The sequence below is a fragment of the Hirundo rustica genome, chromosome 20, assembly GCF_015227805.2.
Source record: "Hirundo rustica isolate bHirRus1 chromosome 20, bHirRus1.pri.v3, whole genome shotgun sequence".
In the NCBI taxonomy this organism is placed as follows: domain Eukaryota; kingdom Metazoa; phylum Chordata; class Aves; order Passeriformes; family Hirundinidae; genus Hirundo; species Hirundo rustica.
The window spans coordinates 5657984-5671566 of NC_053469.1; the positions used below are offsets into that span (position 1 = coordinate 5657984).

General features: G+C 44.9%; 2 protein-coding genes across 13 annotated transcripts in view; both read right to left on the reverse strand.

Annotated features, from left to right (window-relative positions):
* SPTAN1 (spectrin alpha, non-erythrocytic 1) overlaps positions 1-1643 on the reverse strand; it is a 45907-nt gene extending 44264 nt beyond the window's left edge. For 7 of the 12 annotated variants that reach the window (XM_040083719.1, XM_040083718.1, XM_040083712.1 and 4 more), the window contains exon 1: positions 469-517. The gene's annotated coding sequence lies outside the window, so the exon portion shown is untranslated. The other 5 variants (XM_040083716.2, XM_040083715.2, XM_040083711.2 and 2 more) reach the window with 2 other exon arrangements.
* A 2462-nt stretch (positions 1644-4105) lies between these two features.
* On the reverse strand, positions 4106-13255 carry GLE1 (GLE1 RNA export mediator). The gene is made up of 16 exons (XM_040083525.2): positions 13095-13255; positions 12539-12760; positions 11399-11524; positions 11088-11236; positions 10697-10757; positions 10173-10427; positions 9196-9424; positions 8956-9071; positions 8691-8760; positions 8211-8353; positions 7199-7389; positions 6626-6755; positions 6224-6328; positions 5192-5274; positions 4982-5045; positions 4106-4298 (listed from the first exon to the last, which is right to left on the reverse strand). Exons 1-16 carry the CDS (start codon positions 13188-13190, stop codon positions 4230-4232), a joined length of 2109 nt encoding a protein of 702 aa, XP_039939459.1. The 5' UTR covers positions 13191-13255; the 3' UTR covers positions 4106-4229.
* Between the last annotated feature and the right edge of the window lie 328 nt (positions 13256-13583).

The window sequence follows — 13583 nt, forward strand, 5'->3', positions numbered from 1 at the left end:
AATTACATTATTACAGTTACAGATCCTGCACACAATGCAGCAGAAAGCAGCCCATTTTCAACCTTTTGTCCATTATTTTCTCTGCACAATCCATAAATAAGGACAAATGAAGATTTTAAGGAAGAACTCTCTGCTAGTTGTATATAAATGCATGAAAATCCAACAGGGTATTTTAAATTTGTTTTGAACAAATCTGAATCCCCGACTAAGGCCTTTTGGTGAGCACAGTCATTGGAATTTTCTGGCACTTTGCTAAAAACAAAAATGCCAAAAGAAAATGGATTATTTGTTTTCCAGAAAGATACAGAACCATTTCAGGCTGAGTTAGCTTTTTTTGGGTTGGTTTTTCTTTTATTTTTTCCCTGATATGTTCATTCACCATCTCCAGACAACTGCCCTTCAAAACCTATTTAAATATGTATGAAAGACTGCTCAAGAGTCACGTACATTTTCGACTGGAACACGAACCTGGTTTATGATAAAACAGCTACCAAAAAATCCTGAACATCCAGTATGAACCTGCTGAAAAAATACACAGTGATATTTACATGGTTTTCCGTCAATATCAGGGAAAATGGTTGCCCTATTGGCACATATTTGTGACCCAACAATGCAGATTTATACTGCTATAACCATGTAAGGTGTATGCGGGCAACAAATTCAGAAACACTTAAAAAAAAAAAAAAAAAAAAAAAAAAAAAAAAGGCAACAACCTGGGCAGGAACAAATCCTGATTCTTTTATAAAGGAAGCAGTAGACCTTGCCCTACATACAAAGTAACACATATATGAAAGGAGCAGAGGTCGGGAGATTCCGATGAAATGCCTCCCTGCTTGTCAGCCTGCTGAGCCCCGCCGTGTCCGTCCCTGCCCGGAGCCCCCCGGGCCCTGCGGACCGGGCTCTCCCCGCTGCCCCGGCCCTTCCATCGCTCCTTCCTTCTCCTCGCCGCATCTCCTGACCTTGGACAGGGCTGGGCAGCCGCGGGAGCCATTGCTGTGCAACGATTCCCGGCGCTGCGGAGCGCCGGGGGCTCCATCCCCCGGGAATTCTCCCCAGGAAATGCTGGGTGGCACCCCCGAAGGGACGGGCGGGCACGGCGGGGGCTGTTCGCCGCCGGGGATGTTATTTTCCGCCTGTTTGTCCCTCCCCGGGGCGCTGAATGGGATTCCAGCCGCGGGTCGCGCTGCCCAGGGCGGCTGCGGCCGCTCCCTGTCCGCCCGCCCTTCACCCGCACCGCGCCCCCGCCCTTCGCTCCGCTCCGCTCGCCCGAGGGCCGCGGGGAGACCCCGGGCCCGGCTCTGCCGCGCCCCACGATAAAGAACCGTGCGGTGGAGCCGCGGAGGGCGAGAACGAGCGGCGGCCGGGACGCCCGCGGAGGCAGGGCCGGCCTCAGCCTCCCCCGGCTCACTCGCACACCTGTGCCGGGCTGTGCGTGCGGTGCTGGGTGAACCCGAGCGGGGCGCGGTGAAGGCCCCGCGGCGCCCCCCGGCCCGCCCTTCGCCCCATCCCCTCACCGGGTCTGTGGGTGCGCAGGGACCTCCCGCCGGCTCCGCGCCCTCCGCCACGGACCGCGCGCGCCGCCCGCACCCGCCCTTTTATAGCCCGGCCGGAGGTGACGTCAGCGCCGCAGAGCGGCCCTGCCCGGTCGGCGGAAAGAGTCGAAAGACTTCGGCAAGAATCGGGAAAGAAAAAATGGGAGGCCGCGCCCACCCGAGTTCCGCGATCCGGAGAGAGCCGAGTGAATCCGGAAAGAGACGAGCAGTTCCGGAGAGTCCGAGGTGTTCGGAAAAAACCGATGGAGAGGGTCCGGAAATAAAGGCAGCGTTTCGGAAGGAACCGAGCGGTTCCGGAAAGAGCCGAGGGGAGGAGCCGAGTGCCGAGGGCGTTTGTGCCCTGCAGGGACCGGCCCCGGACACCACAAAATCACCATTAGCGGGGGAATCGCGTAAAATGTCCACGCAGCAGGTCGGCACAGGGGGTTCTGCCCATTTCTCCGGAGCCAGGGTCAGTTTGGGTCTCAGAGAGTCCAGGTTCTGCAACTCAGTGATGGGGACAGGTCATCTGTGCAGCATCCAGCCACGGTCAAAGCAGCAGCTTCGTTAGTTTTACACGATATAGATATGTATTTATATATATGCATAATATACACACGCCCCATATATATAAAATTTATATCTAGATGTATAAGAGTGGCTGCTTGAAGCACTGTGCAGTGTCACCAAGCAGCCTGGCAAGGACACAACATCAAAGGGCTGCGAGCGCCTGTCAAGGGAAAGCTATTTCTGAAAAGCTGATGCATAAATTCAAAGGAAAATGAGCCTTCAGCATTAAATCAATGTTTAAAATAGACACATTCCACTGTGAAAAAAAAATAAAATTAGAGATTATAGGGCTGGAAGGCAGCAAGAATGTTATTGGCTCAAAGTGGTGAGTGGGTTTGATGGCTTTGTGAATTAATAACACTTTATAAGAGTGAAGTACTTAATTGGAAGCACAGGCATTATGGTGACATCGCATCCCTGGCACTGCCTGCAACTCCTGTCTCCAAGCAGGAATCTGACTCACACCAACTTGGATGCATCTTGTCCTGAAGGCACAGCATCTGCAATGCTCTCCTTAATCACATTTGATATAAACACACACATAAAACCACCAGGGATAGATGCATATGACCTTATTTCACTGCATCTTCACAACACCAACTGGCTAACATCCAAATCTGCTAAAATGACAAAAACACATCAAACATTCAGCTCAAGCAGCAGACACCACCTCAAGCTACATGTAAAATAAATATTGATTCTTACGAAGCATACGCATTATTCATTTAGAAAATATTAGTATTTTTAAAATAGTAGGTACGTGGATGCTCTTTACTGAGGCAGAAAAGGATAGCTTGTTTTTTTATAAAAATATATATTTTTATTTACCCCACAAATGTTAGAAACCCCAAGTAGATGTCAGTAAAAAAAGAGAAGTATTGTATTTCACAAGTACATCATCAAATTCTTCCTTGAGTTTGGCACAGGCAGACAGTTGTTTCTAACAGGCAGGACTAATTATTGTCTTGACAAAGTTAATCTCCACCATAATTATGGATATGCAATATATAATTAAAGCATCTCCACTCAGTATTAAAAAACCTTGTACATTTTCAAGTATACTAATAAATGTTGCATTGCTTCAGAGTTCTCTGACAAAAAAGACACCATGAGGATATTTCCAATTTCCAAGAAGAATCACAAGGTAACAGCAGTCTGAAGTATCTGAGTCAGTCTACAAAATACATAAGCCAAATAAAAAATTAACTTAGGTACTAGACCATTTTAAAGACAACTCAAAGGGCCTGAATTTCAAAGCACATGTTACAACCTTTTCTCAGAAATCTCAAGAATTATATAGAAAATCAAATTCATATTCTCATATGGCCTCACCTCCATGTTCTACAACTTCAAACTGTGGTGCCTCTAGGAAAAACCAACCCCAGTCTAGTAAAAATAACATTTTCAACTTGCAGCAGAATAATTAACTACCTTGTAGAACTCAGAAGTATTTTTTTTTCATCTTAGAGGCCACCAAAACAGTTCAAGGACAGCTCACTGTAAATCCAACAGATTTCCCATCTCCTGTATTCATCAAAGAGCTGTGGATTTTCTTGACTGCCCCTCTCCATCAGAAAAAAACCAGAATTTTGCTTGTTACAGGAGCTCTTTTTTCCCCCACAAACCCCTTGGAGCAGTGAGTCTACCTCCCTTCCCAGATTCCTGTCTTTTGGAGTGAAGTTACATCCAAGGGAGGGAATTGTCAGCACTGCTCAACCTCTACCAGCCTCACCATGCATTTTAGATGACGTTGAAACAAACAGGTCCATCGGCATAATTACAGTTGAATTATAAAAGATGTAAGAAATACAAAAATAAAGTTCTAGCAGTAAGTCTGAGATTGATTATGCTGTTAAGAGTTCATAAAGCTGTGAGGTATTTTCACTTCCACGCGCCGAACAGCATTGTGCAATTTTTCAGTCCGAGAGTTCTTAACCTCCAGAGCCATCAGGACAATGGATTTAAAGCATCTTCCACGTGATTAAACATATGAAGGAAAAGTCTTGAAGTTTGAGTAATTTATTATGCAAAAAAACATAAAAAGATCTAATCCAACAATTAGCTTCTGAGTCTAACAAATAAATCTTCTTGAAATAAACGTTAAGGGGAAAGGAAATGCAGACTGATTTATGTTCTCCAAAAGGAAGGTGTCAGAATGCCCTTTGGTAATGGAATTTCCTCTGCCTGTAGACATTTCTAATGGAGAGAAAGACAAATAATAAAGATAAATAAACTTGTATCTTAATTTGGCATCTCTTCTCAGGAATTCTGATGGCTCTTACTATACATTCAAAGCATTGTTAATAAAATGCACCAGAATTAATCACGAAATGACAGTACAACTTCAAAGTCATATTTTAATATCATAATCTAAGTCAATTTAATTTAATCAAGTATTTTACAGTTTTGCAAGCTTTTTTTTTTAAATAGGCAGAATGCAATGCCAAACAAAGACTACAGAGAAAAGTTCAGTGTCACTTCCCCACGTATTTAATCAGGACAAGTGCTAAAAACCAGCAACTACTGATAAGAAATAGCTGGGACAGAAATGACTCAGCAGAATCCTCCTCAACCTGTACATCTCCTCTCAATGATCTTCCTTTATAATCAAAATACATTTTCCTTGATAAAAATTAGATGTGAGATAAGAAAGCAGCGAGATGTTTGACGTCATAGCTATCATTAAGGTAATGCAGTAATTGAAAAGTTACAAAAGATGGGATAGATCATAGACAGAGATCTGAGTTACAAGTGCAGCAAGCAGTGCCAGCCTCATTATCCAAACAATGCATATATTCAGTGATGGGAAAAGAAAAAAAAAACCAAACCGAAACACCTGAAAATTAAATGAACAAAAAAGACCCCCAAAACTCCTTTACCTGCACGAAATTCTTCAAACGTGACAAACAGCCCATCTGGCCAGAGCTGGTCACAGCTTCAATTCTGCAGAAACAACAGCACGTTCCAAAATCTATTTACAAAGTTGAGTTTGATTCACAAGTGGGTGTGGGGGTGGATGGCAGAGATTGGAAAACACGCATGAGTCATTTCAGAGCGAACACCAACATTCCTAACCCCAGCTATCATACCTTGGGATATAGGATTTCTGGATAAAGAACATTGTTTTCCAGAACTGAATCCCATACTGCTTCATCAGAGCATTGCCACACACCTGTGATACAGAAAGGCACAAAGTGCAGGTTTCAGAATTATTTCAGAGTTGGGCTTTAGACTTGCATGACAGCTGCAATGTACCTGTTCCATGCCAATCACTTAATGCTTTATTCAGACATTTAAAGAAATACACCTACACTAAAACAAGCAAATCCTCTAAATGCTGTTACAGCTACCACAATTACCTTTTCCCATTGAAAACTGTTGACTGTGGTGGCCACTGACACAAAATGTTACCCTTCATTTCACCCCAGTCTCCCTTCCAGAACAGTTCTCCTCCCTGACACTATTTGCTGGGCACACTGGTCATTTCCCCACTGTGATTACTGCTGTGTGCAGTGATTCATCAGCTTTCTCCACACAGCTTACAGGACAAATGTTCCTCTGACTTCCAGAATCCCCCATGGGGTATTTCATTTCTCACTTTCTCATCTGTATTTTTACAGTTCTTTTAGAAGCATTTGAAGAGCAGAGAAGCTGTCAGTGTTTGTGTCCCCTGACTTCAGCCTTTAACTTTGGCTCCTATTTAGCACAGGCCTATATCTTAGGATACAGAATTAATATCCATCAGGCTCTGATCTTTTTAGCCTGAAAAATCTATCCTGTTTTATGAAGTGATTTGGCTGGAACAGCCACAGGACCTCCTTGCACTGTACAAACTCTCAAGTGCTTCGAACAGACCTTATACAAGACTTTTTAAAATACCAGAAACTTTACACAGAATCAAATACAACAACAGAATTAATGTTTATAAAAACTTCAGTTTTGAAATCATTCAGCTCCAAAGCTGTATTTGCAGGAACATGGAAATATTCATGTTCCTTTCCGAAGGAATAAGAACAAGTTTAAAAAACCTGCCGTGAATCTCACCTCAGCAAACCCTTCAGAACTCAAAAGGGATCTAAACTGGTGACATTTAACTACTAACAGTTATCCACACCACTTACTTCCAGGAAATCCAAAAGCAGCATAGCTGTCACGTCTGCCAGAGGCTCCAGATTCAACATCTGTGCAAGCCAGCGCCATCCATAGCTCAGACCGTGAGGATGAGCCTACAAAGCAACAAAGAAGCTACTCAGCACTCGCTTTATGACTTGTAAAACACAGTTATCAAAAACCAGTTTTCTTCTTTATAAAACCTGACATAAAACTTGATCATTCTGAAGACATAAAGTAAGAGTCCACACCATGAATTGCTTGGCATTGCTTTGTTCATCATGGTTATAACAATTTTCCTTCAAATATATCATGAGCTAGTTTAAATTCAGCACACCTCAACTACAAAACAATACAATCTGATGGACTCCTGGGGTAGTAACAAGGTTCTAAGTAGAGTGCCACACACATACCCCTTGTTTGTTTCCATAAGGCCACCGGAGCTGAATGATGGCAGCATAAAGACGAATCATTCCTGACATCCTTTTGAGAAAATGATCTTGTTCTTCCACTTTAGAATCATGAATTTCATATCCAAGCATCCTTAATATGAGAAAACATTCCAGTTTTAGTACAGCCAAACACATTCACTCGAGTCCCTGCAGCTCTCAGCTTACTTGAAGTCAACTCTACTGAGAACAGGGATTCTTCAAAAACATGCAAGAATTATTGCAAAGGCTGACCATTACCCTCTGGATCATCCATTCCACCATTTGGTGAGGCACTGGAACAGGTCACAGAGAAGCTGTGCCTGCCCCACCCAAGAAAAGCTCAAGGACAGGTTGGATGGGGCTCTGAGCAACCTGGACTAGAGGAGGGTGTCCCTGCCATGGCACGGGGGTGGAACGAGATGGTTTTTACACACTTGTGAGTGAAGCTCCAGAATCAATGCCTGTGTGCTCAGGGATGGGGGAAAGCGGAGTTCACTCAGAACAGCCTTCACCCTTGCAGGGCTCACGCAGAAAAAAATCCAGTAATAAATTTACCTCTGATACTCTTCCATAGAAGTCCCTTCTTTCCGAGCAGGGTAAAATGGCACAGAATATGGGCACTTCCTGTGCAGATGAGCCAAAAAGATGTCTCCAACTCGAGGGTGTAATTCCCAGATTCCTGAGAGCACCACAGCAATTGGGAAAGCTGAATCATGGTGAAAAGATACTTCTCCTTCCCCATGTTTCTGGAGGGTGGAAAAGGAAAGTCAGCCACCACTACTTCAAGTCATTTCTCAGGGGAAAAAAAAAAAAAATCCTCATTTTTGTAGTTAAGTCTTTATTAAAGGATCCAAATGTTTCCATGGATATGGAGCCAAGGATAGAAAAACTGATGAAGCTGCATATCCTCAGCTCCCACAGAGATGACAATAAACTCTGGCTCAGGGTAGAAAAATGGGATTAGCAAACACAGGCTCAAAGTGCACCCTGCACAGATATTCTCAACCCAAACAATCACTTTCAAATGTTTACAAATCAGTCACAGTTTTACTCCATGGGCTGATTTTTGCATGCATTTGTTCCTGCGGGGATAAAAGTTTCAAGCAGCCCAAACTTTGCAAATAAAGACAGGGGAAAAATACTGCCAACTTCAAAAAAACAAATTTAATTTCTTGAGGGGTGCTAACACCAAAGCAGGGACTGAAGTTTGCCTCCTGAGCCTCCGTGCTGGGGTTTTTTTGTCGCCCAAATTCTGCCAAGATACAAGGTTTGAGCCTGTATACAGTTTTGTGATACAGCATAAATTAACTATCAAACTATTTTCCACAACACTGCACCTTCCTTGTTCATAATATATAAGAGGTTAAGCCTGAAATTTAAAAGTTTTTCCTCCTAGAAGAAATAAAATAAGGATTGGAAGGGAAAGAGAAACAAAGTTTTTTCTCTGCATTAGCACAGTGAACACCTAGTGATTTTGTTCTCCACAGCTGAAGAGACAGTTCAGGGTGCAAAAGCATCTCCTAGAGCACTGACTATCTGTGCCACCCCAAAGAAGAGATTTCCTCACCACAAACTTCTCTGCCAGTTTGTAACAAACGAACTCCAGCCCCTGTGGATGCTGAGTCACGGACACCGTTTGCCCTTCAGTCTGCACAGGCTTCCCAGACAACAGATTATTGATCTTGTCAAACACCTCTCTCAGCTTAGAGCCTGCAAATACAAAAGGAATGTATGGAGACAGAAGATAAAGGAACAGCAGACAAGTCTTACCCAGACCACATCAAGCTCATGAAGACCAGACCCACATCCCAAAGGGCACCTTTGCTCCATCTGATTAACCAAATTTAACCCTGATGAAGAAAGTTGCCTCTGAGGGAAGCAAAAGGCCTTCCAAACACAAGCAAGCCCTACTGCACAGATAGGCTGTGTGCAGGGCAGCTTTCTGCTGCATGGATAATTACAGGAACACTTGATGCGCTTGTGCCCTGATAAAATCTTTCAAGCAAAAGGAATTTCAGTGGGACTGAGCTCTTGGTGTTTTCCTGACCTGATATGCTAGAGATCTGGCTTACAGGGATTGTAGCTGCTTTCTGCAAGTTTGTTTTTATCTTCTTCACCTGGAGAACAAACAAATAAACAGCTTTAAAATCCTTTCCAAACAAGTATATATCTATAATAGTTTGGATGAGCAAAGTGGTAACAGAGGCTGCCACAAAAGAGTTTTTTAAATTTTTTTTTTTAATTAAAGCTATCCTATTTAACCTAGAAATTAAGCTAATCTCTCTTCAACAGTATTAATAATTTGTTCATACCTCAGTGTTGCCTTTGCAGTTCCCAATTTCACTGAAAGCAGCAACACATTGCTCAGCAGCATCCTGAAGCTGCTGGTACCACTGCATGATACTTTCTTCTGTTTTAATTTGAAGTCCTGTTAATAAAAAAATAATAATAAAAAACCATGACTAAGAAATACTTAAATCTCCAGTGAGAAAACTCCTAAAAAAAATGCAAGGCAAAGGAATAAAAAAGATTTTTAAAGAAGTCTAACCAACCTTCCTTCTGCTGCTTCCCCCCCGACTGCTGTGCAGGAGCAGGAGTCTGACTCTTCATCTGCTCTTTTTTCTCTAACTCTTTCTGCTTTTGTTTCTTTTCCTCTTCATCTTTCCTCTTTTTTTCTTCTAGAGCTGCAGTGATTTCCTGCTGCATGCTGGATATCAACCCTCGCATCTCCTGCAGGGCTCGCTCCGTGCTGGCCACATCTGCTTGAGTGGGGAACCCTCTCTGCCAAGAAACATGAGAGGTAACACAGCATTGACCTCTGGTTCCAGTGTCAGAGGGCCAACAGCAAGAGCAAGGAGCTTTGAAGCATTTCCCTTCAGATAATCTGGGAGCTAACCACATATTTTATCCCCATCTCCTTTATTTGTACATAACATTGATCATAATATTTGTAAAGAATATAAGTCCATGACTAAACCTCGTAAGATCTTGGAGAACAAAAATTAAGAATACACCTCTGACAAGTGCAAGTGAACTCCAGTGCAAAGCCCTGGCAGCTCTCTCTGCTGAAAGCCAGCTGTGACAAGCTGGAAAACAGGATTAGCCTTATTAGTGTTCTATCCTTCAAGATTTGTATCCCACCCTGGAAAGAAAAGAGGTCAAGGAAAGCCAGCTACTGCAGAAAAGCTTACGAGCAGAGGAGAATCGTAAGATGTTCAGTATTTAACAATTCATGAACCAGTCCACCGTCACAGAGGGAACTTTATAGCACCCAGAGTTTACAGGAATTTAATTTGAATCTTTCTCCTGCAGAAGTTCTCACACATTTTGATAAGCCACTTTCAAGAGAACAGCTGAAGTGCCAGAGGAAAGAATCCCCCTTTGAAACTGGGTGCTTTATAGGATGAATATCTAAAAACATTGCTGTGACATCTTACTTAAGGGCCTCAGGACAAGCTGCCTTTGAAGACAACTACAGGGAGCTTAATGAAGCGATGACAGCCCAAGTTACCAACTCCAGAGCCTGTACCTCGCTCGTGGTGCGGATGAGCCCTGACACCAGTCCACAGATCTGGTTGCCACGATTGCTGTACGCAGACAGATCAATTCTGGGCAAGTCTTTGTGCCTGTAGTTGGGATCAATCTGCTGGTTCAGCTGCAGCAGCTCCTCCTGGATGGAATAAAGGCGACGCAGTCTCTCCTGGCCCTCTTCCTTGCGCAAACGTTCCAGCTCTTCCTGGCGCTGCCTCTGCTGCTCTGCCTCACGCAATTTCAGGTTCAATATCTGCGGAGACAAAGACACCAGAATCATAAAACACTTCAGTAACTCCAGTTGTACAGTTCCTTCCTTGTCTGATGACTCCAGCTTTACAAGGCCTTCCCATTCCTATGACACAATTGCCTTTACTGCATTTCCACACTGCCCAAGATAGCACCAGAAAATCCATCCTCACTTCAGAGTGTCATGGAAATGCAAATAAATCAATTGGTCTTTCCAGTTCCCACCCAGCAGTCATGGTCTTCTATGAAAGACAATTCTTAGGAGTCTCAGACCTTTGCTCTATGTCGGTGCTCTTCCTTCAGCTTCTCTTGCTGCCCCTGAGCCTCCTTTGAGCTACAATACACATAAAGACAGAAAAACTCTGTCAAGAGTCTGCTCAAGACATTCAGAAGACAAAACACAAACCAACACACAGTAAGTTACTGTTAAAACAAGCTAAAGGAGCTTCAGCTATCACAAATACTTTTTGTCCAACCACTGAAACCTCAACAATAGCCAGACATCTACTCTGACAGCCAAATTCTAACAGGACAGTTAATGTAAGACAAGCAGCAGGTGAGATTTCAACCCCAAGTGACTAGCACAGAATTGTCAGGAACAGGAATTAATCCTCACTTTGATTAAGTGCTATAAAAATTCTGATGATACCAGAGGTAATCTCACCTTTTCTCCATTACTTCTTGCAACTCTTGGAATTCCTGATGCCGCTTCAGCTCCCTCAGCTCATCAAAGCGCTTCAGCTGCTCGCTGGCCTGGGCATAGGCTGCCCTCACCATCTGCTCCTGCTCCTCCTGCCGCTGTCTGAGCCTCTCCTGCATTCCACAGGGCACCAAAGGTAGTCACTGAACCACTTGGACAGAGGAAAACACAAACCAAACTGCCCTACATTTATAAGTTGCTGTCCTTGCACTGTTACCTCTGACTGTGGAGCTCTCCTGGGATTCACAGACACCCCCTCAATCATTTATTCTTACCTTTGCTTTCAGCCTGTGCATCTCTTCATACATCCTGATGCAGCCTTCGACTTTTGCAACTTTAGATGACAGAACTGCTGGAACAACTTCTTGATTTATTTCCAGGAGACTAAGATGATCATTTTCCTGCATGGTCAGCATAAAAGCAAAATCAGTGCCTAAGCACAGGGTCAGCAATTCATGGAGGAAAATAGATAAAGTAAACCTCCTAAACTATTCTTTGTGAAGAAACAGACAAAAGAATCTACAAATACTCATTTCTAGAGCAGTTATGCACCCCCGCAGTGCAACCTCACTATATTGAGTATCCTCCAGCACATTTAGGAGACTGGGATAATTACTTTTCCAATCACTAAAACTGGGAGCAGACATACCAAGAGTCTCAAGGACACTGACAAAGGCCAACTGACACTGGAAAGCCCAGACAATCCCTCATGTCCAGGGAAGATGTTACACTGGAAAAAGTCAAGACAGGTTCATACTTCAAATCATTCTTCAGGAGGAGTCTTGAGACTCTCTTATGAAGTTTATAACATCCTGCTGCTTCATTAATATCTTTTCCTCACAATATATTTTTTAAGTCTCACTAGAGGCAGGATGATACAAAACTTTGCTGCTTAGTATTGCTGTCATGTGGTGAAGTCATCACTGAACAAAACAACGGACATTTCTTTTTCCAGAGGGAAATCGTGAAATGGCTTCATCAACGTAATTACTTCCAAAACTCAACTGCTCATCGCCCAGCTCCCTACTCTTCTGCCTCATAAAATAGAGTCAAAATACATGTAAGTCACTCAAAGACTCCAGAGAATCCCTCCTCTGTGACCTTATCCTTCCAAATGGATGCATCCTGGGCTGCTAATCCATGACACAACAGAGCTCCAATTATTTTTATCAGTTATGGTGAAAAATGGAGTTTGCTTTGGGTCTACTGTGAAAACTTCTTCTATGAAAATCTTGTTAATACTAATTTTATCATCACCTGTTCATGCTACAAAAAAATTTTAAAACTAAGGATGTTTTCCCCATAGATTAACAGAGCACAAACCAGCCTTAATCTGACAATTTATGGCAGCAAGTTAGGACTTCTTTTTGCTCACAGCTGCTCCATAAACACATGGATTATAATCAGAGAGCTACCTTGGTCTCACTGGGCTCTGTAGATGAAGGTGGTGAGGAGCTGCGGTGGCTGCCAGGCGGGATCTTCTCCGCAGATGCCCGTTTCGGGAGTGGAGTGGATTGCTGGGGCGTTGAAGTCCCGGAGGGTGTGATTTCTTGGGCTAACTGCCCACCAAGGCTGTCCAGCACCCAGCCGCAGTAAGAGGAGAGCTCAACGGGAGCCACACATCCTTCCAAGGCAGCCTGGAGACAAAACATCCTCCGTGAAGGCTGCGGCACAGCCTTAACATTCAATAAAACTTTAACACACCATGAAGCACATCCGCACAGTCAGTAGCTGCTTTACCATCGCAGCTCCGTATCCCATTTAACCCTTTATCCTGCTGTCTTTCCAACACTTTTTCCGGACTCTCCTACTTTTTCCGGACATTCGAACCCCCTGGGGCCAGCCTCGCTCCCTGACCCCGCGCTCCCGAGCCTGGACCCGGGCTGTGGGTGTTTCAAGCCCTGAGGGTCACCGAGAGGAGCGGTCGGTGTTTCCCAGCGGGCAGGGCCGACTCGCGGGGCGAGCCCTCACCTCATCCTCCTGCCAGCGGCTGCAGTAGCTCAGCCGGCCCTTGCTGGAGAGGCGCAGGGCCTCCAGAGTGTCGAAGCGGAGCTCCCACGACTCCATGGCTACCGTGGCCCGGCCCGGCGGGCCCCTCGCGGTCCCCGGGGTCCCTCACGGCCGGGCCGGGCACATCCCGCCCCTTCCGGGCCGCAATGGCCGCATCCGCCTCGCGCCGCGCGGGAGGGCGCTGCCCGCCCCCTGGCGGAGCGGCAGGGCTCGGCCCGGAGCCGCGGGTTCGAATCCCGCCCCCGGCAGCGGTGCGCGAAGGACGCGGGCGGGGAAGCGGCCGCGGGTTCAGCGATTTTTAATACAAACTTATTCTGTGTGTTCTCGCCGAGAGCGGGCTGCAGCCGCCTTGCGCTGCTTAGCCCCGGTCGCTGAAGCAGCGAGAAGGCTCCACCCATGAACCACAGAAACAGTTTGGAATTCAGTTGCCCGCACCAACAGCCCTGGGGT